This window comes from Xyrauchen texanus, chromosome 1, assembly GCF_025860055.1.
Source record: "Xyrauchen texanus isolate HMW12.3.18 chromosome 1, RBS_HiC_50CHRs, whole genome shotgun sequence".
Classification (NCBI taxonomy): Eukaryota; Metazoa; Chordata; class Actinopteri; order Cypriniformes; family Catostomidae; genus Xyrauchen; species Xyrauchen texanus.
This window is the reverse complement of record NC_068276.1, coordinates 21,834,048-21,860,342: the sequence shown is the minus strand read 5'-3', so window position 1 is coordinate 21,860,342 and position 26,295 is coordinate 21,834,048. Positions and strand designations below refer to the sequence as shown.

The 26,295-nt window shown below is 38.1% G+C and overlaps 1 protein-coding gene across 3 annotated transcripts; it reads left to right on the top strand.

The window, feature by feature from the left end:
- Positions 1–1,547: 1,547 nt before the first annotated feature.
- On the top strand, positions 1,548–25,830 carry LOC127650351 (phosphatidylinositol 3-kinase catalytic subunit type 3-like). Of its 3 annotated transcripts, none has more exons than XM_052135730.1 (26): positions 1,548–1,957; positions 7,991–8,152; positions 10,412–10,600; positions 10,839–10,982; positions 13,291–13,420; positions 14,246–14,332; positions 14,459–14,554; positions 14,717–14,788; positions 16,180–16,284; positions 16,358–16,450; positions 16,549–16,734; positions 17,194–17,336; positions 17,456–17,534; positions 17,616–17,683; positions 17,922–18,027; positions 19,245–19,361; positions 19,530–19,661; positions 19,750–19,878; positions 20,217–20,286; positions 20,411–20,475; positions 23,011–23,095; positions 23,247–23,321; positions 23,410–23,578; positions 23,750–23,840; positions 24,037–24,162; positions 25,548–25,830. In XM_052135730.1, exons 3-26 carry the CDS (start codon positions 10,470–10,472, stop codon positions 25,560–25,562), a joined length of 2,514 nt encoding a protein of 837 aa, XP_051991690.1. In that variant the 5' UTR covers positions 1,548–1,957; positions 7,991–8,152; positions 10,412–10,469; the 3' UTR covers positions 25,563–25,830. The 3 variants fall into 3 exon arrangements, with proteins under 3 accessions (XP_051991690.1, XP_051991681.1, XP_051991674.1); XM_052135721.1 differs by lacking the exon at positions 7,991–8,152 and adding an exon at positions 6,228–6,348; XM_052135714.1 differs by lacking the exon at positions 7,991–8,152.
- Positions 25,831–26,295: the final 465 nt, after the last annotated feature.

Sequence of the window (26,295 nt, the reverse complement as noted above, 5' to 3'; positions counted from 1 at the left end):
TTTTAGGAAGTACAACATATTTTGGTGCCTGTACACAAACACACCAATAAAATGTTCATTGCAGATACTTGGAGAACATCATGTTTAGTGTATGTTGTATGTTTATGGCACTCCAAAGACAGACAGCAGTTGTGAATGAATGGCAAACGAAGCTGCAAAATCTGCAGGTTTCATAGCAGATGACTGCCTATTAAACCACCAAACAAAGTTAAATGTACAATGGAGCCCAAACGTCTGAGACCACATTAAAAACCTGAATATTTTTTTAAAATGTAAATCTGGGAAAAAATAGAAAGTTTAAGGTTTTTGGCATTAAATGGAGAAGAAACTATTTTTAGGCTTCAAATAAAAATTTTGACAATGGCCATATTTTTTGAGTTTTTTTTATTTTATCCCCAATTTGGAATGCCCAATTCCCAATGCGCTCAAAGTCCTCATGGTGGCGTAGTGACTCGCCTCAATCTTGGTGGCGGAGGACGAATCTGAGTTGCCTCCGTGTATGAGAACATCAATCCGTGCATTTTATCACGTGGCTTGTTGAGCGCGTTACCACGGAGACGTAGCGCGTGTGGAGGCTTCATGCTGTTCTTTGCAGCATCCATACACAACTCACCACGTGCCCCACTGAGAGTGAACCACATTATAGTAACCACGAGTAGGTTGCCCCATGTGAATCTACCCTCCCTAGCAACCAAGTCAATCTGGTTGCTTAGGAGACCTGGCTGGAGTCTCTTAGCACTCTTTACTCGCTGAGCTACCCAGACCCCCGACATTGGCCATGTTTACTAATTTGTTAAAAATGTTCCAGTGTAGCACACAGTTGCTCTTTGGAACATTTTAAAATCTCTGATAACATATATCATTCTGTTTTGCATATAATAATAATAATAATAATAATATTAATTCTTCTTCCACTTCTTCTTCTTATTACATAGGTCTAAGATATGCAGTCAATAAAGCAAAAGGGGGTCACACCAAAAACCATAATGTTCTAATCAATTAAATTAAATGATATTTTTATGATAATAATATTAATAATTCTTCTTCTTATTATTAAGAAGGGGGTCACACCAAAAACCAAAATGTTAAATTAAATGATATTTTTATGATAATAATAATAATAATTATAAAAAAACGTAATTTAATATAAATTATTAGAAAAAATTATATAAATAAACAATAATATAAAAACAATTAGTAAATTAGTAAAATGCAAAATAGAAGGCTTTTGGACCGCACTGTATATTATTATATTTCCTGTGATTGTTTTGCCTAATGCAGCAAATATATAATTATTCGCTGATCTCCAGTGACTTTGATTCTACTTAAACACTACACATTACCAATGCAAAAAAATGAAAATATCTAAATACATCTCTTAGTTCACATAATATGCAATTCCAGAGGACTTTTAAAAACCTCTGAAGTTTTGTCCTCTTGTACTATCCGTTCTTTAACCAAACAGGAAGCCATCAAGGTTTAACAGACCAAAGCAGTCATTTCTGATTCACTCAGTAATTTCCAACCATAGACTCTCTATGTTTCCAACTTCAGCGGGGATCGACAGAACTGGGATCGATTAGTTAGGCCTCATCATGATGTTTTCCACTCTAGAAGCTGACGCGATAATGGCTAGGCAGATGTACATTACGACTTTATTATTGTCTTAAATTAAGACCACAAGTGTTATTGGTAGGCCGTAGTGGCTATCCTGAATCAGGTGAAGTTATAACAGGAGTCTAAACTGTTGAGATAAGATCCAGTGCAGGTTTATTTTTGCTATCAGGCCCCGCATGTTCTCTCCCACCGCCTCACAAATCTGAATTTTTTTTAATGTTCGTTTAATTGAATTCAGTAGGATTTTTTCCTGAAGACATCACCGATTAATGAAGATGGACACAGATAAGTTTAACTACGTTTATAGTTGTGATCTGGACACAAACGTCCACTTGAAAATGTGAGTATGTTTGAGAACCGGGATGAAAGTAAAAACATGTATGCTGTACAAATGCAGAATCAGTTTATAACAGATGTTAAGGATATGTTCCTTCATTCCTCGTTGTTTTTGCGATGTTTACCGTGAGGCAGAAGAATAAAGTGTTAAGTCGAGTCCGGTGAGAGCTTTTGGATTTTAGAGCTGTCATCTGTATATTGACATCATTCTCCGTTTGCCCTGGATCTTAAAGAGTCTCTGTCCATCGCGTGCATCATAAACCCAGCAAACATGCTCCATTGGGGCCCGAATGGGGCCATTGCGGGCAGCCCACTGTGGGCCCAGATACCGGCGCGAAATGCGGGGCACGTGTGGGCACTACACTATGGGACCCAGGTGGGGCCCCAGTGGTACACCCCAAAGTGTGGGCTGACTGTGGGCAGGCCCACAGTAAGTAGAGTGGGCCCCCATTGGGGCCAGTTGTGGGCCCACAGCAAACCCCTTAGGGGCCCATGTGGGGCCACTGTGGGCAGCCTATTGTGGGCCCAAATACCGCCGTGAAATGTGGGGCACGCGTGGGCCCCACACTATGGGGTCCAGGTGGGGCCCTAGTGGGACAGCCTAAATTAGAGTGGGCCCTCATGTGGGCTGGATGTGGGCACACTGTGGGTGTAGGTGCAAAGTTTGAGCACACGGAGTGTGGGTACTTTACTATATACAGAACAATTGCACTTGTTAAAGGTAGCAGCAATAAATCGAGGGTCATGTTTTTTTTAAAAATAATTTATTTACAGACATTAATAATATTTATAATTAATAATAATACATTGAGATTTATTTTTAACCAGCAATAAAAAAAGCAATAGAGCAGTTTAAAACAGCAATAAACACACAAAAACAGAACCACAGAATACTTAAAACACATATGAAAGTAAATTAAAAACCAATCTCCTCAGTAGGTATTTCCCTCACTGCAGTTCTGGCCCTTCCTTGCCTTCCCCCATCTCTGTCCCTTGCATTACGGAGCCACGTTTTTACGGACGCTTCCACCTCGCATGCAGTGGCTTGGCTGCTTTTTGTCACAGGATCTAAGTGAGAAAGGATCAATTGAAATATAAATGTTAAAAACAAAATAAGGGTTGTGCAAGTACTGTTACGCCATTTCAACCTCCTTTGCACTTTGACGAGGATTACTGGCTACAGGAAACATGAGACAGATCAAACATTGTTAATTTACTGTACATTTACACCCAAGGGCGCCGTAAAGGAGTGGAAGGTTAGGACGATTCTAAGGGCCCAGGCTGATTTAGGGCCCAGAAGAGCAGACCCCCTTTTTCTTTTCTTATTTATTTTCTCTTTTTTATACATGCATTAAATGTGCTAGGGCCCCTCATGCACTAAATGTGTATTTTGTCCGTTTTGACCATAGATTTAATATTTAAAAAACAAATAATGTATTTACTGTTTCAGTCACACCCCTCCCCCTCACAATGGTTCATTCCACCTGCGCTGTCTGAGCTACGATCGCTAGTGTAGCGTCTCTTGCTTATTGCACTTGCTATGATGCAGTGCAGACAGTGACACGCAGGCATGTCACATCAAAAGTCAGGGCATCAAAAACCGAAAGAAAAGAAGGAAAGAGAAGACAGAGAACGCCGAAGTCGACAGTTGTCACACAGTTTTTCAAAAAGAAAGGTAGCTTGCCCTATTCCTGTATTCCAAAACTTTCAGAGTTAGGCTACTTACTTTTGTTGCTACATGACCTGCTTTTATCTAGCTAGCTTAGTAAAATAATTACTGAATTATGATTTACATCCAACAATAATAACATCTCTGCTGTCTCCGGGGTTATCATGTCTCGTAGACACAGATTCAGCGGCTGCTGCACACCCACTTCCTCCTTCCCCCACGTCCCCCGTCCCCGTCTCAGCCGAACAAGGTGAGCCTGAGCGCGAAACTTCACGAAGATTGAAGCCTCTAAACACGTCTTATCTATTGTGTTCGCCACATGATGATAACTTTACAAAACAAAAAGTAATCTACACGTTTCAAAAATTACAAAATCAGTTTGCCGTGTGTTCTGTAAAGTGACAGTGCTGCTGCTGATCGATGCTGTCAAACTTCACGTTCTTAATGTGAATAAAATGCCCCAGAAAAAAAATAATATAAAATGGAATAAAACATGTGTCTGTAGTAACCATTGGCTATAAGGAGTTTACAAAATAGATATTTTAATATTTTATATTAAGAAAACTAAATAGGCCAATAAAAATAATATGGTTATTATTACGTGTGTGTGTGTGTGTGTGTTTGACTTACACAGATGCAGAGTCAGCTTTACTAGCTTTGTTAGACCTGGATAACAAACAGTTGATGTCTGGTTCAGTACTTGTTTAGGCCTGGCATTACTCCTGGTGTGTCTTGATTTTGAGCCCTTTTGGCCTAGCTAGTTTTATTCCTGGACTGATTTAATTATGGGTTAGTTCTAGCTGATGTTTCCTGATTGAGCAGTTTGACCCAGCTAAAGCTTGTTCATGTAAAGGATATGTCAATATATGTACATTATGTTCTGTTGTGCTTGCAATTGCAATTGAGATAATAAATGTTCTCCCTTTTATGTAAACAAGTACATATTTCTATATTTTTTTTCTTCTTGTTTTTGTAGGCTTTGTACTCATCTTTAGACATTTTAACTATGCAATGTGCTAAGTATCTTTTTTAAAGTATACTGGGCATGTTTATTGGGTTAAATTTTATCTGTAAAAAATGTAGGGGGCCCAGAAATGTTGGTTTCCATAGGGCCCAGAATTTCTGGCGGCACCCCTGTTTACACCTGACTACTGATTTTTCCTTCCCATTTATTTATTTTTTTCATTTTTATTCCTGTTATACGGGCTTATCACATATATAACATACATTATATACTGTACCTATAACTGCTTTGCAGACCAACATCTGCCCAAAGGCCATCTTCTGGCCAGAGCCCTTCCAGCACAGTTGCTGGGCAAGTGAGGTGGTCAGCATGCAGACCAGGATACGTCTGGTGTTGGAGGTTGGGCTTGTACCCCCAACTGTTGCCAGATACTTTGCCTAAATTAAAGCAGTAACACATTAGTATATTCACAGTACAGCTATACTGAAACTGTAGTGAAAAAGTACAAAACTTTATTTATTTAAATGCATTTATTAATTTAGCAGGCTTTTAAAGAGGTGTTAAATACCAAATATGTGTGTTAAGGAGTGACTCACTGAATCGTTCAAATTCAAACTCTTCGCACCACTCTGTTGTCTGGAGATGCAGGCGCGCAACCGTTTGGCTGTGGCGTTATTTTGGAACTATTAAACAAAACATCTAATATTCGAGTTTTAGGGGGGCTCTTATTTTGGAATACAACATCAGAATGTCCTGAAACATTGTAGTTCACACCTTGAGAAGGTGTCCTCCCCATCTGAGGTGAAATTGGTCTGTGGAAGCTAGGACTTTTATTTTTATGATTTTCTGAATGTATGGACAAAAAAGGTAATATATGAGTTTTGGGGGGGGGTTCTTATTTTGGAATTCAATATATCATGCAATGACAGGTTGTGAGGTGTGCTAAAATCTTTCTTTCTTTCGTTCTGTCTTTCTTTCTGACAGACAGACAGACAGACAGAATAAATGAGTGCAAGTGAAATTGCCTTTGCAGGAATTTAACCTGTTTTAATTCTGACGGTCATACCGCAATAACCAGTGTATACGCGCACCACGAAATATAGGTGCGGCTAGTTTGACCGCTCATTTCGAAGTGGCGGCTGGCTTGACCGCAGTAAATGTTTGGAGGTTTCACCATGACAACAACTCCTTGGTATTTAAAAATGACTGACATTTAATTTAGTGAAATTTGGAAATATGATATTTTCAATTTGACCAGATATTCTCCATTATCGCAAATGCCAAAATGACGTCACACAGATATAACGACATTAACGGTTATTGACGGTGTAGACGGTAGCAAAACCCGTTTACGTGAACATTAGAGTTGGTAAAAGGTAGTCCGTAAATTGATAATTAATTGGGTTTTATATAAAATGTGAAAAGGGCTTATATTATTAATGTGTTTGAAACTGCAATAGCCTGAGAAAAACAAATTGTTCCCTCAGACCGCCTGTGTCCTTTTTTCATAATTCAAGATTTGATATACGTTTTCTTAATACTTTTAATTGTCATTGATATTTGTATTGGAGTTATAAGTTTTAAGTTATTTGAATACAATAGTTTAAAAAGTATTTTACCTCAGGAAACCTCTTTCTTCAGGATGTCTTCAGTACAGTCAGGATGTCCACAGATGGAGTCGTCGACGTGCTGTGCACTTGATTGCCGTTGATCAGAGCTTTTATACCGGCTTCCAGGTTCTTTCGCGGGCCTTGCACGCGAGGTGTAAAGTTGTAAAGTATATTTTTTATCATTTTTAAAAAATTAATTTATTATAATATTACAATATTAATGTATTATATATATATATAGCCTACCTTTTATGTCTACCTGGCGCAAGGAAAAATAAAAAAAAATATTTAAATTAATGTATTAAATTAGTAAATTTAAATTATCCAGCCTGCAAGTGTTTTTTTAACTGCCATAATCCATGTTAATTCATTAATTAATGGTAAACTCGTGGTGGTGGTGTCCCCCTCCCTTTTTCTTATTGTGGAAGATATTATTGTATTTGTAAATTGCTTCTTTGTCTCCCATAAATAGGCTTTTAATATTAAGTTCTCATACTACATATGTAGGCCCATTCATGACAGCAGTCAAGGCTATTTTTGTCCTGTGACAAAGAAGTCAATTACATAACATAAGTTTTACTAAACATGTATGAAGTTAAGATTTTATAAGAAGTCTTGTGCTCACCAAGGCTGCATTTATTTAATCAAACAGTAAAGTAAAAATTGTGAAATATTATTACAATTGATCAATGTTGAAAACTGTTTTTGCTGCTTAACATTTTTGTAGAAATGTATACTTTTTCAGTTTAATAAACAGCATTTATTAATTTTATTAAAGCATTTATTGAATAGAAATCTTTTGTAACTTTATAAATGTCTTCTGTCACTTTTGATCAATTTAATGCATCCTTGATGAATAAAAATATGAATATCTGTCTTTTTTAATCTTACCACATCATTGTTCAACAAAAATGTTAAGCAGCACAACTGAAATGTTTCTTGAGCATAATTGAGTTTATAATTGTATATTTTAATAACAACAGATACAATAACATTTATTTTAGCAAAATAATAATAATGAAAAAAAATATCATGGGAATTGATTTTATCTATTTTACAGCTTAATGATCATTGGATGGGACTATATCTCCCACCCAAAAAATTGTAGGCTATACCATATGAGATTAGTTGGGTTTGTGACAAAATCTGGCAACCATAAAGACACGCAATTAAAAAACACCCACATAAAATATTTAACTTTTTAAAAAAATTGTAACTAAAAATTTAACTATTTTTAACTATATGCTAAATGTGGGTTGTCCACAGTAAATCCTCATGTGGGTCCAAATGGGCAAAACTGCTATGGGCCCCGAATGGGCTAACCCACTGGGGTCCTGTGTGGGTTTTCTGTAGGCAAGCCCACTGTGGGTTGCCCACAGTAAATCCTCATGTGGGCCCAAATGGGCAAAACGACTATGGGCCCCGCATGGACTAACCCACTGGGGGCCTGTGTGGGTTTTCTGTAGGCAAGCCCACTGTTGGTTGCCCACAGTAAATCCTCATGTGGGCCCAAATGGACAAAACGACTATGGGCCCCGCATGGACTAACCCACTGGGGGCCTGTGTGGGTTTTCTATAGGCAAGCCCACAGTGGGCTTGCCCACAGAATGCCCACATGGGGCCCCAAAGGGTTTGCCCTTGCCCACACTGTCCCACAGAAAACCCACACTTACCCACAGTGGGCCCGCACTGGCATGTTTGCTGGGAATAAAGATCATAAATTATTTTTGTGAGGCTCTACGAGCGCAGAATGGAATCTGTTTAATTTAATTGCGTATTGCATTACGTCATTAGGACAATGCATTCCTGGGATGCCAGTACACAATCTTGCGCAAGACATCATCATCATCATCATCATCATCATCATAGGACAGCGACTGTAAAAGTCAAACTGCATTAAGAAGAGTTGTCATCCTGTGAAGTACTTGGAGCTATCGGCACTGTGTAAATTACGTGGTAATGGAATATTCTTTTAAGCAATATTTCACCCAAAAATGAAAATTCAATATTTACATCCCAGATGTATATGACACCTTCTTCTGTAGAACGCAAACGAAGACTATTTCAGCTCTGTAGGTCTTACAAGGAAAATGAAAAGTGAATGGTGAACAGAACTTTTAAGCTCCAAAAAGGACATAAAGGCAAATCCATAAATGGTTTAATCCATGTCTTCTGAAGTAATTAAATCGGTGAGAACAGGCTTGCTTGATGCATGTGCAGAGCACTTGATGGCGCTATAGGAAATGTAATCAAGCTTGAAATCTTGATCGCCAAGGAGACTGTTGAAGTCAATATTTATAGTAAAAAAGGACTTTTTTATTTATCTGTTTCTCATCCACACCTATAAAATCACAAGACATGGATTAAATCACTGGAGTCGTGTGGATTACTTATATGCTGCCTTTATGTGGTTTTTGGACCTACAGAGCTGAGATATTCTTCTGAAAATCTTCATTTGTGTTCCACTGAAGAAAGATAGTCATACATATCTTGGATGGCATGAGGGTGAGTAAATGATGAGAGAATTTTTATTTGTGGGTGAACTCTCCCTTTAAGGCCAGAAAATTAAAAGTTCATACACCAAACAGAATTAATTCTACATATTGCATAATACTTTTGAATAATAATTATTTTGATAATCTTGTGATTTACATCTGTAGTGAGTTATATAATATATAAATAAATAAAAGAAAATTAAAAATGCTTGCACAGTTTTTAGATGTCTGATTTAAAAGGGTTTACTAAACTAACCAGCTGCAGATAAAGAACTATTGCCAAAAAAGGACTAAGACTAATACTTGGCTTGGACTTGTGACCAAAGGCTTGAGACTTGACTAAGACTTGGCCTTGAAAAACGTGATACTTGATTTGCACTCCACCTCAAAGACTTGAGACTTGACTTGAACGCTACCTTGAACTCTACCTTTTGGCAAGTAATTTAGGACATCTACTTTGTGCATGACACAAGCAATTTTTCCAACACTGGTTTACAGACAGATTGTTTCACTTTTAATTGACGACATCACAATTCCAGTGGGTCAGAAGTTTACATACACTAAGTTAACTGTGCCTTTAAGCAGCTTGGAAAATTCCAGAAAATTATTTCAAGCCATCTGATAGGAGGTGTACCTGTGGATGTATTGTAAGGCCTATCTTCAAACTGTTTGACATCATGGGGAAATCAAATGAAATCAGCAAAGGACCTTGTGAAGAAGCTGGAGGAAACAGGTAGACAAGTATCTATATCCACAGTAAAATGAATCCTATATTGACATAACATGAAACGCTGCTCAGCAAGGAAAAGCCACTGCTCCAAAACCACCATAGAAAAACCAGACTACAGTTTACAAGTGCACATGGGGACAAAGATCTTACTTTATGGAGAAATGTCCTCTGGTCTGATGAAACAAAAATGTAACTGTTTGGCCATAATGACCATCATTATGTTTGGCAGAAAAAGGGTGAGGCTTGCAAGCTGAAGAACACCATCCCAACTGTGAAGCATGGGTGTGGCAGCATCATGTTGTGGGGGTGCTTTGCTGCAGGAGGGACTGGCGCACTTTACAAAATAGATGACATCATGAGGAAGGAAAATGATGTGGATATATTGAAGCAAAATATTACGACATCAGCCCGGAAGTTAAAGCTCGGTCGCAAATAGACAATGACCCCAAGCATTCCTCCAAAGTTTTGGTAAAATCGATGAAGGACAACAAATTCAAGGCCATCACAAAGCCCTGACCTCAATCTGATAGACAATTTGTGGGCAGAACTATAAAAGCATGTGCGAGCAAGGAGGCCAACAAACCTAACTCAGTTACACCAGTTCTGTCTGGAGGAATGGGCCAAAATTCCTGCAACTTATTGAGAGAAGCTTGTGGAAGGAACCTAATATGTTTGACTCAAACAATATAAAGGCAATGCTACCAAAAACTAACAAAGTGTTTGTAAACTTCTGACCCACTGGGAATGTGATGAAAGAAATAAAAGCTGAAATAAATTCTCTCTACTATTATTCTGACATTTCACATTCTTAAAATAAAGTGATCCTAACTGACCTGTTTCAGGGAATGTTTTCTATGATTATATGTCAGGACTTGTGAAAAACTGAGTTTAAATGTATTTGGATAAGGTGTACGTAAACTTCTGACTTCAAATGTATCATCCTCAGAGACTGAGCAGAAATAGCATTTCCTGTTGTATTTGCTTTGGCAGAGGCAGTCTGGAGGGCAAGAGAGAGCAGAAGAGCTATAAAGCTCTGCTGGAGGACCCCATGCTGCGTTTCTCAGGGCTCTATCAGGAGAGCTGCTCCGACCTGTTTGTCACTTGTCAGGTATTTGCTGAGGGCAAGCCACTTGCTTTGCCAGTACGAACTTCCTACAAGGCCTTCAGCACTCGCTGGAAGTGAGTACATTTACAATGGTCGAATCCTGTATGTCAGAGCAGGAAATCAATCAGAAATGCCTCTGTTAGAAATGTTTCCTTTATGTCATCTTCACAGATACTTGTAGATATTTGTACAGTGAGCTCTAAATATAATGGATCAACTGCAGTCTAAAATGTTGTGTATTTCAATCACTTCTGATATAGTTTGTTTACTTTTGTTTTGTCACATTGCTATTCCTGCCATTTTTCACCGTAGTTGGAATGAGTGGCTTAAGTTGCCAGTGAAGTACCCTGACCTGCCACAGAGTGCCCAGGTAGCTCTCACTGTGTGGGATGTGTATGGACCTGGCCGTGCCACACCTGTTGGAGGCACTACGGTGACCCTCTTTGGGAAATATGGGTAAGGATTTAATGGTTACAAGATTTGTTAAAAAAACGATAAAGCATGGTGACTTATGTATCTCAGCTATTAAAGTCAACATGAAATCAAATTGGATGCTACTTACTTAATACTTTAGGAAGATTAAGGACTATTCTGGGTGATACACTTTAGTTAAGATCAATTGACAGCAATTTGTGGCATAATAAACTTGTCCCTCCTTTAAAAAAGAAGTAAAATCAGGATTACAGTGACCATATTTACATGCACTTAACCCTCATGCACTGTTTGGCACTGCACTGTCCAAAATCCATTTTGTTTCTTCAATAAAACTGGTTTCCTTAATCTGACGGGTAATAGACTCTGTGACTTTTCGTCCATTTGATATCTGAACACACACACAGTTTGGAGTTGATTCGATCAGGGGTTAGAACAAAAGTTACATTTGTACTGTTCCTGGTCAAAAGTGACCGTAATTGGAAATGAATGGGAAACACTAAAAATCACAGATTTTCTTAAATTATTTATCATATAAAATTTCAAAAACAGCCACAGTGCAGAAAAAAAACACACAGAGACATGAAGAGGTGAGACTACCAAACATCAAAAGTGCAAAACAAACACACACACACACACTCACTCACACACACACACTCACACACACACTCTCTGAACTGGTCAGACTATAAAACAGAACAATTTATTTTTTATTTTTCAAAAATCAGTAAATCAGCCACAATACAGAACACACACACACACCAAAAAGAATTGGTGAGACCATAACACATCTACAATGCTGAACACACATGCACATAAACCCTAAAATGACATAGCAATGACAATTTAATCCACAAGTTTTAACAGAAGAAATAATGTTTGTGCTTTTATAAAATTATAAGCTTCATATTTCCACCTTGAAACCCTCCAAAAATTGGCCTCATTCACTTCTATTATAAGTGTAACCTCGATTTTTGCTTTTTTTATGATGAGTAAAAAAAAATTTTTTTCTTGTGGTAATCAACATTATGCCACAAATGCTGTCGATTGAGCTTATTGATTCCTTCAATAATACTTTAGTAATAATGTTCTTGGATTTTGCATGCATGTTTCATCAGTTCATGTTATTCCAAAGTAAACAAATGTTTCCTTGTGTTTGAATATGACTACTGCCCTGCTATAAAATATGCCAATAGCAGTTTGTCATTTGACTAGCATGACTAGAATGTCTGAATCCTCAGTATTCATAAAACAGTAGATGAAAAGACAAATGCAGTACATACACTGGACTCCACTTTTGTCTTTGTAATCTTTCCTCACTACGTAATAACTCCCTCTGACTCTTACTTTTCGGTTGATGTCACCAATGTCTATTATTTTATACACCCCTCCTGTTCAAACACATCATATACTGCATAGACCACATTTGCTGCGCTGGTCTATTTTGGTGAAACTTTTCTGATTCTTTTCACTATCTAACCATAACAGGAGTAAAATGGGTTGCAAAGGCCATTTCATGTTGAGTTCTGTTCAGGATCCCTTACGGGCAATTGGTTTGCAGTATAACAGCCAGACAGAGAAAAAAACACATAACACGTAGCACACACACACACATTACAATTTCTAAATAGATAAAATAGTGTGTATATATATATATATATATATATATATATATATATATATATATATAAAACATTAAACTCTATAAAAAGTTCCCATATGTCAATTTAACAATCTGATTGTGCTGGGAACAAACAAGTATTTGTAACGATTACTCCTAATCTTTGGTAGTCTATAACGAGAGCCTGGATGCAGATTAGTGAACTCTGAATACAGAGTATGATCACCGTCAGAGAGCACAGTTGGAGCTCGATTTAGAACATTTCTGTTAAACCGATCAGAACAGATCTTTTCACTATTTCTGACAATGGTATTGAGTATGTTTTTAGATATCACATTAAGATTCCCAAACCAACAGATTATGGAGAAAGACAACATTGACTCTATATAAGAGTTGTAGAACAATTCCATCATGGTCCTATCTACATTAAATTATCTTCGTTTTCTAAGACAGTATAGATGCTGCTGTCCCTTTTTGCCCAGGGCTTCTGTATTTAAATCAAAGCACAATCTATTATTGATAGTTGTTCCCAGATATTTATAACTATTCACACACTCTACCTTCTGGGCCTTAATATGAGTGAGCTTAAGAGAATGAGCTTCAGATCTAAAATCAATAATCAAGTACATTTTTGAGAATGTTATTCAACTCAGAGACAAAATTGCTCCCTCCATCCTTCTCTGCATCTCTTACTCTCCCTTTGTTTTACAGAATGTTCCGGCAGGGCATGCACGATCTGAAGGTGTGGCCAGCCGTAGAGGGGGATGGGACTGAGCCCACAAGTACACCAGGAAGGACCGGCAGCACTCTGGCAGAGGACCAGATGGGCCGCCTGGCCAAGGTCAGTTGAAGAGTGGGGAGTGGAGAACAGAGAGATGTTCTGAGAGAAATATGCCTGTGGACAGTTACTGTACATGAGGGATCTGTTACATGACAAGTGGGTGGGATTGATAGATTAATAGATGGAAATGCTGATTGGGTTTATAAAATGTGGAAAGAATGAGAATTGAGAATGTTTGTTGTTTGCAAGTGTGTGTGTGTGTGTGTGTGTGTGTTTGTTCTGTAAAAGGACATATTTTAACTGCCCTCTGTTCCAGAGCCCAGACCTGGAGATACTTAGTGATGTGAGTATGAGAGAAAACAGGACAGGAATGCTGAACTTGTGTGTGAATGAATGTATATTTGTTATAGATATACCTTATATAACTGGGAAAGATGGTGGATAGGTTACAAATGTAGCTTTTGTTTTTACTTGTCCCATTTTTCACAAATAGTTTGATTATATTTTCCTTTCTGTGTGCATTGGTCTTTGAGGCACTCAAAGTGTTTTGGACACTGCTTGCGTTCCCCATTGATGATTTCTTATGGACTGGTTTGGCTTATCATAGAGAATCCTCTCTTGATGGCCTTTAGTAGAGATGTGTTATTGTACTTATCATAACTAATTGTTTGTTTAGAAAAGGATGAGTCATCTTAGTGTGCTACTACTTTTTCTGGCAGCCACTGACTGGCATTTGGCTAATGAGTGTTTTTGTTTGCGAGGCTGTTGATGGCTGATACACAGCGGTGTTATGTTTGGCTAATGGTTTGTGCACACATGGTGTTCTTTGTGTTGATTTTCCTTCTGAAGAGTTTTCCCCACTCTTTCTATGTCTGTCTTTCTCAGCTGACAAAGGCTCATCGTCAGGGTCACATGGTTAAAGTCGACTGGCTGGATCGCTTGACCTTCAGAGAGATTGAGATGATCAATGAAGTGAGTATGTTTGGGGTCTAAAGGGCATTGACTTGAAAACAAATAATCATTGGAATGTCCAAAAGGAAATGCCACAATCACGTCAAATTAAGATGATTATATAAAGTGTGCATGTGTTCTCCACAGAGTGAGAAACGTAGCTCCAATTTTATGTACCTCATGGTAGAATTTCCCCGTGTCAAAAGTGGTGAACGAGAATACAGCATTGTATATTATGAAAAGGTACATCCACTTGAATTAATATAAAACACTGCATTTGGCTTAATGTTTTTGTTCAGTCATGACTGGTGTCTGAATGAATTTTTTAATCATTGATGGGTAAAATTATTTTCAAAAGCTCAAAGTTCAATGGTTTGTCAGATTTATGCCCCTCTCTCTTTTCAGGATGCCGATGAATCCTCCGCTTTGCCAACCAGTTCAGACATTGTGAAAGTTCCCGACCCTCAGATGTGCATGGTGAGATGTGCACAAAGAACTTACTCTAGAAATGGATTTGAAATCATGTCATGTCATATCTCCCGCTTATGCTCTTATTTTGATGAAGTGGAAGGTTGCACACTGACAATAACTGGGTTTTTCCATCCACTTACGCAGATCAGACACAATGTTAAAACCACTTGCCTATTATTGTGTAGGTGCCCCTCGTGCCACCAAAACAGCGCCAACCTGCATGCTTTTCTTCTCACCACAATTGTATAGAGCGGTTATCTGAGTTACTGTAGACTTTGTCAGTTCATACCAGTCTGGCCATTCTCAGTTGATCTCTCTCATCAACAAGGCATTTCCGTCCACAGAACTGTCGCTCACCTGATGTTTTTGGCACCATTCAGAGTAAATTCTAGAGACCTTTGAGCGTGAAAATCCCAAGAGATCAGTGGTTACAGAAATACTCAAACCAGCCTGTCTGGCACCAACAATCATGCCACTGTCCAAATCACTAAGATCCCCATTTTGATGGTTGATGTGAACATTAACTGAAGCTCCTGACTTGTATCTGCATGATTTTATGGATTGCACTGCTGCCATATGATTGGCTGATTAGATATTCACATGGGTGATTGTTGTGCCAGATGGGCTCGTGGCACGAGGGGGACCTACACAATAGGTTTTGATGTTATGGCTGATTGGTGTATGTTTATGTGATTTTTGGGATATTGCATGAAAAAAAAATGTTGCAAATAAAATCTCCAAAAATGTGTATAAAAGTATACGCTTGCTTGTGGTAGATAATTTTTTTTATGCGATAAGAAGACAGGCACATAAACTACGATGGAAACACATTTACTAAATGCAATAAAAATGTCATGTGATTGCCTCAAAAAGCCATGCGAATACATAATTAACAAAAAAAATGTCATCAAGATTATCGCATCTCAAATGTTGCTCTGACTATTCTGAAATGCCATGGCCAAAGTATGTTGTCAAAACTAATGGCTTCTATTAGAGTATCTCCCAGAACTGTCTGATACACTTCTGCTCCCAGACATAAGACACCTGCTGTTGAATGCTAGCAAATATGAAGTTCATCAGAGTGTTTTGTCTGCATGCTTTAAACCCTGAGTAATTCATCACATCTTTTTTTAAAAAGAGCCGCAGTAGCTTCAACATTTATTTTCATTTGCGCCAATTTGCCCAGATGTGGCGATCTCTTGAAACGCATGGGATGGAAACGCTGCTTTATTTGCAAATAGTTTTTGCTAAATTCAGATTTTGCACCTATATTAAATTCAGAATTAGAAACAGTACTGTTTGTTCTTTCTTTCTCTATCTTACATTCCCTCTTTCTCTCTTTCTGTCTCTCTTCCTTTTGTTTGAGTTTTTGTACATATGTATTTTTTCTATTGCAGGAGAACCTTGTGGAAAGTAAACATCACAAACTGGCTCGTAGTTTACGGAGCGGACCATCCGACCACGACCTCAAACCTAACGCGGCCACAAGAGATCAACTCAATGTTAGTGATAAAAGAAAACATGTCGAGATGTCGTCAGAGGTTTTTATTGGTGTTAACTGTTTATCTGTTATAGATCATTGTGAGCTACCCTCCCACCAAGCAGCTGAGCTCTGAGGAGCAGGACCTTGTGTGGAAGTTTAGATATTACCTCACCACACAGGAGAAGGTATGACATCACGCACACATGATAATCACAGTATGTTCACGTCTTGTTCGGTTTAATCTGCGTCCAGGGAAGGATCTCAGTGTGGGTCTGTTTTTTAGGCCTTGACTAAGTTCCTGAAGTGTGTGAACTGGGATCTGCCCCAGGAGGCCAAACAGGCCCTGGAGCTGCTGGGAAAGTGGCGGCCGATGGATGTGGAGGATTCCCTGGAGCTGCTGTCCTCACAGTTCACCAACCCCACAGTGAGACGCTACGCTGTCGCAAGACTGCGGCAGGCTGACGATGAGGTCTGTGTGTACAGTAGTCGCATTACATTTTTCAAATCTTGTTGTGCATCACATCATCAGATAATAAGTGGTGTTCAATTGTTTAAAAATTTATGAAAATTCTCTCATTACTTACCCTCATGTTGTTCCAAACCTGGATGGCTTACTTCTGTGAAACACAAGGTGATGTTGGCAACATTTGTCTTAGACTCCATACAAAGAAAGCAAATGATGACTTAGGCTAGCATTCTCCTTTAGTGTTTCATGGCTCTGGAACAACATGAGAGAGCGTGATGTTGACAAAGTTTTCATTTGTGGGTCAACTATCCCTTTAATAGCATCTTTACATGCATGTGCATATAGTAAACGCTTTGTTCATGTATTGTCCACTTTAAAATAAGTTTCTCAATGACAGAAAAACTCCCAAACAGCCCTTGGATACACATCAACCGCTCTCTTTCTCTCTTATATTCCCTGTAGGATCTGTTAATGTACTTGCTCCAGCTGGTGCAGGCATTAAAATATGAGAACTTCAACGATATTCAGGGTGGCTTGGAGCCTGCCAGTAAGAGAGACAGTCAGGGCGGTCTGGGAGAGAGCTCAACATTAGGAGATCTAGACAGGTCAGCTGCAGCCTCAAACGTGTCATTTCCTGAAAGATAAACCTCTCCCCTAATGTACATTTCCATAAATGCGATTAAAAAAAAAACTAGAAGCATTTCACCTATTTATTTATTTTTAGTTCGCAGATGGTGTCTACCATCACCGTGACTGTCAGCATACATAAAGGCAAAGAAGGAACAGATGTTGAAAATCTAGAGGTAAGTACAGTATTTAACAAAAAGTTAATAATAGATCAAGTGTATGTGTGTATGTAACAATGTGTATTATCTGTTTCACAGCAAGATCTGTGCACTTTCCTAATATCACGTGCCTGTAAGAACTCTACACTGGCAAACTATTTATACTGGTGAGTAATCCTTGTGTTCAACGCTCCATCCAGAAGTACAGTAATGGGACAAGTCTGCTCATCCCTTTGACTGATCCTCCCATCAGCACATTATCTAGTGGAATATTGACCACTGATCATAGTTCTGTGTTTCACCACTATAAACATCTTGCCAGTCACACTGACTCTATATTGAGGATTTAAAACATAGAAATGTTAAGTGAAATGTAATTTACAGGCATCCACATTCTCTCTGCAGGTATGTGATTGTGGAGTGTGAGGATCAGGACACACAGCTGAGAGATCCAAAGACTCATGACATGTATCTCAATGTAATGAGGAGGTTCAGTCAGGCTCTGCTCAAGGTACCTGTACACTCTGAACCCACTTAAAAGACACATTAAAGTAACGTGACAACATACAGTGTTTAAAACAGAATTTATTGAAAATAAATGTTGACTTGTGTTTTTTTTCCAAAACATGAATTTTGTATTATTGTAAACAATTGAATGGATTATACTGGTTTCCCACGGTCATGGATAACCTTAAAATATCAGAGAATCTTAAAGGGATAGTTCACCCCAAAATTTTTATTCTCTCATAGTTTACTCACCCTCATGCCATCCCAGGTGTGTATGACTGTCTTTCTTCTGAGAACACAAAACAATTTTTTTTAGAATAGATTTTTTGAACAATATCTCAGCTCTGTTAGTCCATACAATGCAAGTGAATGGTGACCAGAACTTTGAAACTCAAAAAAAGCACATAAAGGCAGCATAAAAGTAATTCATAAAACTCCAGTGGTTTAATCCATGTCTTCAGTAGAGATATGATAGGTGTTGATGAGAAACAGACCAATATTTATTTATTTATTTATTTAATTTTATTTAAAATGTTTGGCGATTCGTTGTTCATATCGCCACCTACTGGTCAGGGCTGGTCAAAGTTTATAGTATAATCAATAATGGGGTTTAATAAAAATTTATTGTACAAAAGGACTTAAATATTGATCTGTTTCTCACCCACATCTATCGTATCACTTCTGAAGACATGGATTAAACCACTGAAGCCTTATGGATTACTTTTATGCTGCCTTTATGTGCTTTTTGGAGCTTCAGAGTTCTGGTCACCATTCACTTGCATTGTGAGGATTAACAGAGCTGAGATATTCTTCTAAAAATCTTAATTGTGTTCTGCAGTAGACAGAAAGTCATACACAGCTGGGATGGAATGAGGGTGAGTAAATGATGAGAGAATTTACATTTTTGGGTGAATTATCCCTTTAAAACTGATTTCCAAGATGGAATCATAAACTATTATAATGCCATGGAAAATTCTATTGTGAATATAAACTTTTCAGGTTGCTTTTATTTTATTTCTTGTTCGGTTCTAAAATATTTAATCAGCTAGATATTGCTCTTTTGTGAGTGTTAAAAATCATCCAGTAATCATGATTGACTGGAAAAGTCATTTATTATAAATAAAGACATTTATGGGAACCCTGGATGAAAAATATGGTTTTATGGTTTTTGTAAATGGAGGGTATTTTTCCAAAATATGTGATGTGTGTTTCTGTTGTCAGGGCGATAAGAGTGTGAGAGTAATGCGCTCCCTGCTGGCCTCTCAGCAGACATTTGTAGACCGATTAGTGCAGCTGATGAAGGCCGTTCAGAAGGAGAGCGGAAACCGTAAGAAAAAGGTATGAAACATTATAAAGCATAATAATAACACGTCATCATGATCCTGAAGAGACTACATTTTAAAAGGTTAAATAGAATCAATATTATTAACTATTGTAGATGTTGATCAGTTGCAAAACCATGTCACATCTGAAGTGTCATATGATGTGTGACCATCTCTCTATCAGACGGAGCGGTTACAGGCTCTGTTGGCTGATAATGAGAAGGTGAATCTGTCAGAAATTGAGCCCATCCCTCTTCCTCTGGAGCCTCAGATCCACATTAAAGGCATCATACCTGAGACTGCCACGCTCTTTAAGGTATTGTGAATCCATCTCTCTCTATTTATTTTGTGTATCTATTTCATAGTTTCACACATTCATCTATCTATTCCTGTTTCTCTCTCAGAGTGCTCTGATGCCAGCAAAACTCATCTTTAAGACAGAGGATGGGGAGCAGTATCCTGTGATCTTTAAACATGGAGATGACCTGAGACAGGACCAGCTCATCTTGCAGATTATTTCACTCATGGACAAGGTCTGAAAAAGGAATTGCTTCTTGTCACACGCACCCGTGCACACACAAAGTCGTTGTAATGGAAACTTTAATAGGGACCTACCATAGACTTCTATTGATTTTATGTGAAGCTAATTATAATTACTATAGTGACTCTATAGTACTCTAAACCTTACCCTACCTCTTAAAGGAAACTTGAAGCATTTTCAATATTAAAAAATATTATTTGTGTTATTTATTCATTGTTTTTCCTATGAAGGATGTCCCCGGATGCACCCAAAGGTCAGAAGTAACCCTCAAACAACAAACACACACTCACACATATCTTTATACTGCCTCAACGACTTTATTTTCAACAGCTGCTGAGGAAAGAGAACCTGGACCTGAAATTGACCCCCTACAAAGTCCTGGCAACCAGCACCAAACACGGTCAGTGCTGCTTCAGTTATGTGTGCAGAGCAAATCCAGAAGTCAATCACTGTCTGTCATACTGCTGATGTGAGAGCCTGATTTCTCTCACTTGAAGCGCTGGATGTGGATGTTTTGTCTGCAGGTTTCATGCAGTTTGTGCAGTCTGTGCCTGTGGCAGAGGTTTTGGCCACAGAAGGAAATATTCAGGTAATATTCAGTGTACATTTGTAATCTCATCTCATCACAGTTCTTTAATATAAATCTATTGGTGTCGTCACATTTCTTTTCCATTTTTTTCCTTTGCCTTAATATGTTACCAAGATTGTTGTTATGTTACACAAATAGAGTGTATATACAGTGGGTACGGAAAGTATTCAGACCCCCTTACATTTTTCACTCTTTGTTATATTGCAGCCATTTGCTAAAAATCATTTAAGTTCATTTTTTTTCCTCATTATTGTACACACAGCACACCATATTGACAGAAAAACACAGAATTGTTGACATTTTTGCACATTTATTAAAAAAGAAAAACTGAAATATCACATGGTCCTAAGTATTCAGACCCTTTGCTGTGACAGTCATATATTTAACTCAGGTGCTGTCCATTTCTTCTGATCATCCTTGAGATGGTTCTACACCTTCAACTGAGTCCAGCTGTGTTTGATTATACTGATTGGACTTGATTAGGAAAGCCACACACCTGTTTATATAAGACCTTACAGCTCACAGTGCATGTCAGAGCAAATGAGAATCATGAGGTCAAAGGAACTGCCTGAAGAGCTCAGAGACAGAATTGTGGCAAGGCACAGATCTGGCCAAGGTTACAAAAAAATGTCTGCTGCCATTAAGGTTCATAAGAGCACAGTGGCCTCCATAATCCTTAAATGGAAGACGTTTGGGAAGACCAGAACCCTTCCTAGAGCTGGCCGTCCGGCCAAACTGAGCTATCGGGGAGAAGAGCCTTGGTGAGAGAGGTAAAGAAGAACCCAAAGATCACTGTGGCTGAGCTCCAGAGATGCAGTCGGGAGATGGGAGAAAGTTGTAGTAAGTCAACCATCACTGCAGCCATCCACCAGTCTGGGCTTTATGGCAGAGTGGCCCGACAGAAGCCTCTCCTCAGTGCAAGACACATGAAAGCCTGCATGGAGTTTGCTAGAAAACACCTGAAGGACTCCAAGATGGTGATAAATAAGATTCTCTGGTCTGATGAGACCAAGATAGAACTTTTTGGCTTAATTCTAAGCAGTATGTGTGGAGAAAACCAGGCACTGCTCATCACCTGTCCAATACAGTCTCAACAGTGAAGCATGGTGGTGGCAGCATCATGCTGTGGGGGTGTGCTGTGTGTACAATAATGAGGAAAAAAATGAACTTAAATGATTTTAGCAAATGGCTGCAATATAACACAGAGTGAAAAATTTAAGGGGGTCTGAATACTTTCCGTACCCACTGTACATAAATGGTGCATATTCAGAATATTTTCTGGAAATCATACTGAATAAAGCACTTAATTATAGACATGCTAAGCAGTTTGTTTTGTATTTAGTGGTAACACTGTACAATACAATACTGTATAACAAAATTTCTTAACATTAAATATCATAAACACCAATAAAGAATTAAAAAAAATTATGTTTGTTAATGTTATTTCTAAAAATACAATTGTTTATTGTAAGTACATGTTAGGTTATAATGCATTAACTAATGTTAACAATGCATATAACATTAGTTAATGCATTAGGTATCATTAACTAACAATGAACAATATATTTATTACAGCATTTATTAAGCTTTGTCACTGTTAGCTAATCAAATTACAATTGTTCATTGTCAGTTCATGTTAGTTCATAGTGCATTAACTAATGTTTACAAATACAACTTTAGATTTTAAAAATGTATTAGTTTATGTTGTAAATAACATTAATAAATGCTGTCAAAGTATTGTTCATTGTTAGTTCATGTTAACAAATGTCACTTTATTGTAAAGTGTTACCAAAATTGTTAATAAACAAACTGTTGAAATCAACTTATAAAGGAATAGTGCACCCCAAAATGATAATTCTGACATAATTTACATCACAAAATGTATTCTGTGGAACGCAAAGATCTTTTTAAGGATATATGATGTCTGTTTGTCCATACAATGCAAGTCAATGGGGACCAAAACTTTCAAGTGCCAAAAAGCACATAATTGGCAGCGTAAAGATAATCCATATGATTTGAGTGGTTTAATCCAGTGGTTTAACACTCGTGGATCAATCACGAGGAAGTGTAATCAAGCTTCAGATAATGAGCATACATAGAAGACTGTTAATGTCAAGATTCATAGTGGAAAAGGTGTTGTATTTTGGTCTGTTCTCACCCAAAAATGATTGTGTAAATTCTGAAGACTCTGATTAAACCACTCAAATCGTATGGATTACTTTTATGCTGCCAATTATGTGCTTTGTATGGACATAAACGCACCATACCTCCCTTAAAATCTTTGTGTTTCACAGAAGAAAGAAATTCATATGAGTTTGAGACAACATAAGGGTGAGTAAATGATGAGAGAATGGTCAATTTTGTTTGAACTAATATTAATAAGCATGCTCATTTTAAGAAAGGTAGGTAACTGATGTTAACAAAAACAACCCTATTGTAAAGTGTTGCCTATTTTGTAAAAAAAAAAAAAATTATTACTAATTGATTACTAAGTCAGCAACTTATGTATTCCTCCTAAATGATGTCTCCATGCAGAGTTTCTTTCGGAAACATGCTCCAAATGATAAGGGGCCATATGGTATCAGCTCTGAAGTCATGGACACGTATGTTAAAAGCTGTGGTGAGACTCATTTTATGTCTATTATCATCTGTTAATACTGTAATCTTCATTTACTTATACATGTATTAAATCATGATGCACTTTAAATTAAGATGTTCAAATTGTCATGTTTGTCACATCATTATGAGCTTTCATGTCTTTGTGTTTTCAGCGGGCTATTGTGTCATCACCTACATTCTAGGGGTGGGAGACAGACATCTAGACAACTTACTGCTCACAAAGACTGGTACCCTCTGTGACAGATCACACTTTTTAATGACTTTACATTGACAATAACCGATCGGGGTGTGCTGATCTGTGTCTCTGACTTGTAGGTAAGCTATTTCATATAGATTTTGGATATATTTTGGGTCGGGACCCTAAACCCCTGCCACCCCCCATGAAACTGAGCAAAGAGATGGTGGAGGGGATGGGGGGCATGCAGAGTGAGCAATATCAAGAGTTCAGGAAACAATGCTACACTGCCTTCCTGCACTTGCGCAGGTGAGTTACTCGCAAACCCACATCAGAGATTCTTCATGACCCATATTTTCAGCAATAAACAAATCAAAGACCTACTCGTTCTCAGATTTAGTATGTCAGTGAGCTGACACACAGTGTTCCTTGAAATCATGGAAATGCATAAACTTGTTTTTGTTTTCACCTCATGTGCAGATACTCTAACCTCATTCTGAATCTGTTCTCTTTGATGGTGGATGCTAATATTCCAGACATCGCACTAGAGCCTGACAAAACTGTAAAAAAGGTTTGTTATTAAGTTGTTTAATATTCATGTTCTTTGAGGACCAGAAATACCACAATCCAATAAAATATGTCTGACAGATAAGGGGCTCTGGCATGAGGGGATCTTCAACTGATAGCAAAAATTTTAATAAACTGTATATTCAAATCATGTAGATCAGTCGATTTTAACCTGTACATTCTGTGCCTGCCCACTGCAGGTTCAGGACAAGTTTCGACTGGACCTCTCAGACGAGGAGGCTGTGCATTATATGCAGAGTCTGATTGATGAAAGTGTAGGGGCATTGTTTGCTGCAGTGGTTGAGCAGATACACAAATTTGCACAGGTATGTGTGTATAAATGGCCCAGTTTTAGTGGTTGACCGATATGTGTTTTTTTTGGGCAGTGCCAATACCTAGAATGATGGCAAAGAGACATATACAAATGCTGATATTGCAAAGGCCTTAAAGCAGGGGTGTCAAACTCAGTTCCTGGAGGGCCACATCCCTGCAGACTTTAGTTCCAGTCCTGCTCCAAAATGCCTTCTTGTAATCTTTAAGCACTCCTGAAGACCTTGATTAGCTGCTTCAGGTGTGTTTAATTAGGGTTGGAGCTAAATTCTGCTGGACTGTGGCCCTCCAGGAACTGAGTTTGACACCCCTGCCTTAAAGGAATAGTTCACCCAAAAATGAAAATTCTCTTATAATTTTCTCACCCTCATGCCATCCCAGATGCGTATGACTTTAACACATGAAGGTTGGGCAAGGATGCGGCAGGATTCGGCTGGTCAACTCTAGATTTAATGGTCAACATAAACTTTACCAACATAAAACACATAAGGACACACGCGCACACACACACACACACACACACACACACACAAAACATGGCCATGTCTCTATCCCTCTCGAACTGGTGTCTCTGGCTGCTCCTTTATCTCGCTCTCCTGCTGATCAGCTGATTCAGCGCCGACTGTGCTCCACCGTGGCACGGCCATGCCCTCCTCCTCGTCAGAATGACTTTCTTCTGCAGAACACTATCAAAGATTTTTTGAAGAATATTTCAGCTCTGTAGGTCCTCACAATTCAAGTGAATGGGTGCCAAAATGTTTATGCTCCAAAAAGCACATAAAGGCAACATAAAAGTATTCCATAAGACTCCGGTGGTTAAATCCATATTTTCAGAAATGATATATGTGTGGGCGAGAAACAGATCAATATTTAAGTAATTTTTTTGCTAGAAATTGTTTTCCTTGACCAGTACGGGGCAATATGCATGAAGAATGTGAATCACCAAAATCACAACCTATCATATCACTTCTGAAGACATGGATTTAACCACTGGAGTCGTATTGATTACTCTCATGTGGACATATGTGATTTTTAGAGCTACAACATTTTGGCACCCATTCGCTTACATTGTATGGACCAAAAGTGCTGAAACATTCTTCTAAAAATCTGAATTTGTGTTCAGCAGATGAAAGAAAGTCATACACATATGGGATGGCATAAGGGTGAGTAAATGAAAGAATTTCCATTTTTGGGTGAACTATCCTTTTTATCACAATTGTAACTTTTTAAATGCAGAAGATGTACATTATCCACTGGCAAGGTAGATTTTGGAACAGACATTAGAGAAAGCGAACACTTCTGTTGGCCAAGGACTATCAGTCTATTAATTGCCATAGCTGATATGTCGGTCTATCACTTACTGTATATTTAAAATCTACAGTATTGGCGCAGATAAAGTGATGTCATCGAGGCTGGCTGTCACGCAATCAGTGAGAAACAGATAGATGGTCAGCAAAAGCAACTGAATGACGGAGAAGAGAAATGGACAGGTGCCAAGGCCACACTTCTAGTGACATCATGTTTTCACTATGAACCATTCATGCACAAGGTCTGAGCTTCATTGAATATATTTGTGTGTGTGTATGTGTATATATATATATATATATAAGAGTAATAAAATTAACTGTTTGTGTAAAGAAAAAGACTGCCAAATAAAGATTTAAACTTGAGTGTTTCTCTGTTTATTGATCAGAATGAATTTTGGATTTACCTCATTGTGCAAATTAAAGCATGTAGTAAAGTCTGTATTACTAAGTATAAACCAACAGCCTATAGGCCATAAAATAGGAAAGTTAAAATTACGAAAAATAAATCATCCGTTAGATGCACATGTACAACCTTTGAGCTGTGTCAATGATCTGTTTGGGGGAAACACATGTAGTTTTCAGTTTATGAGTGGTACAGATGAAAATGGTGCCTTTAAAGGTTTCGCAGGATGGGGTTCTTTTCTTGGTTCATTTTGTGCAGGGTGAGTCAGCTAGTGAGTCAGACTTCGAGGACTATGTCCTACTTCTATTTGCCAATTCTTTGAAATTAAACCAATTATTCAAAGTTGTTAAAAGCTGTAAGTATTAAAAAAACTGTTTTCTGCATACAAAATCATTTTGGACATTCACCTGGCATCGGTG

Bases quoted from the DNA above. Each gene is read 5' to 3' on its own strand.
- LOC127650351 (XM_052135714.1), top strand. From the start codon at position 1,887: ATGAAGATGGACACAGATAAGTTTAACTACGTTTATAGTTGTGATCTG. The intron at 1,958-10,411 runs GTGAGTATGTTT...TTGCTTTGGCAG, and splicing joins ACAAACGTCCACTTGAAAAT to AGGCAGTCTGGAGGGCAAGA. The intron at 23,841-24,036 runs GTTTGTTATTAA...TGCCCACTGCAG, and splicing joins CTGACAAAACTGTAAAAAAG to GTTCAGGACAAGTTTCGACT.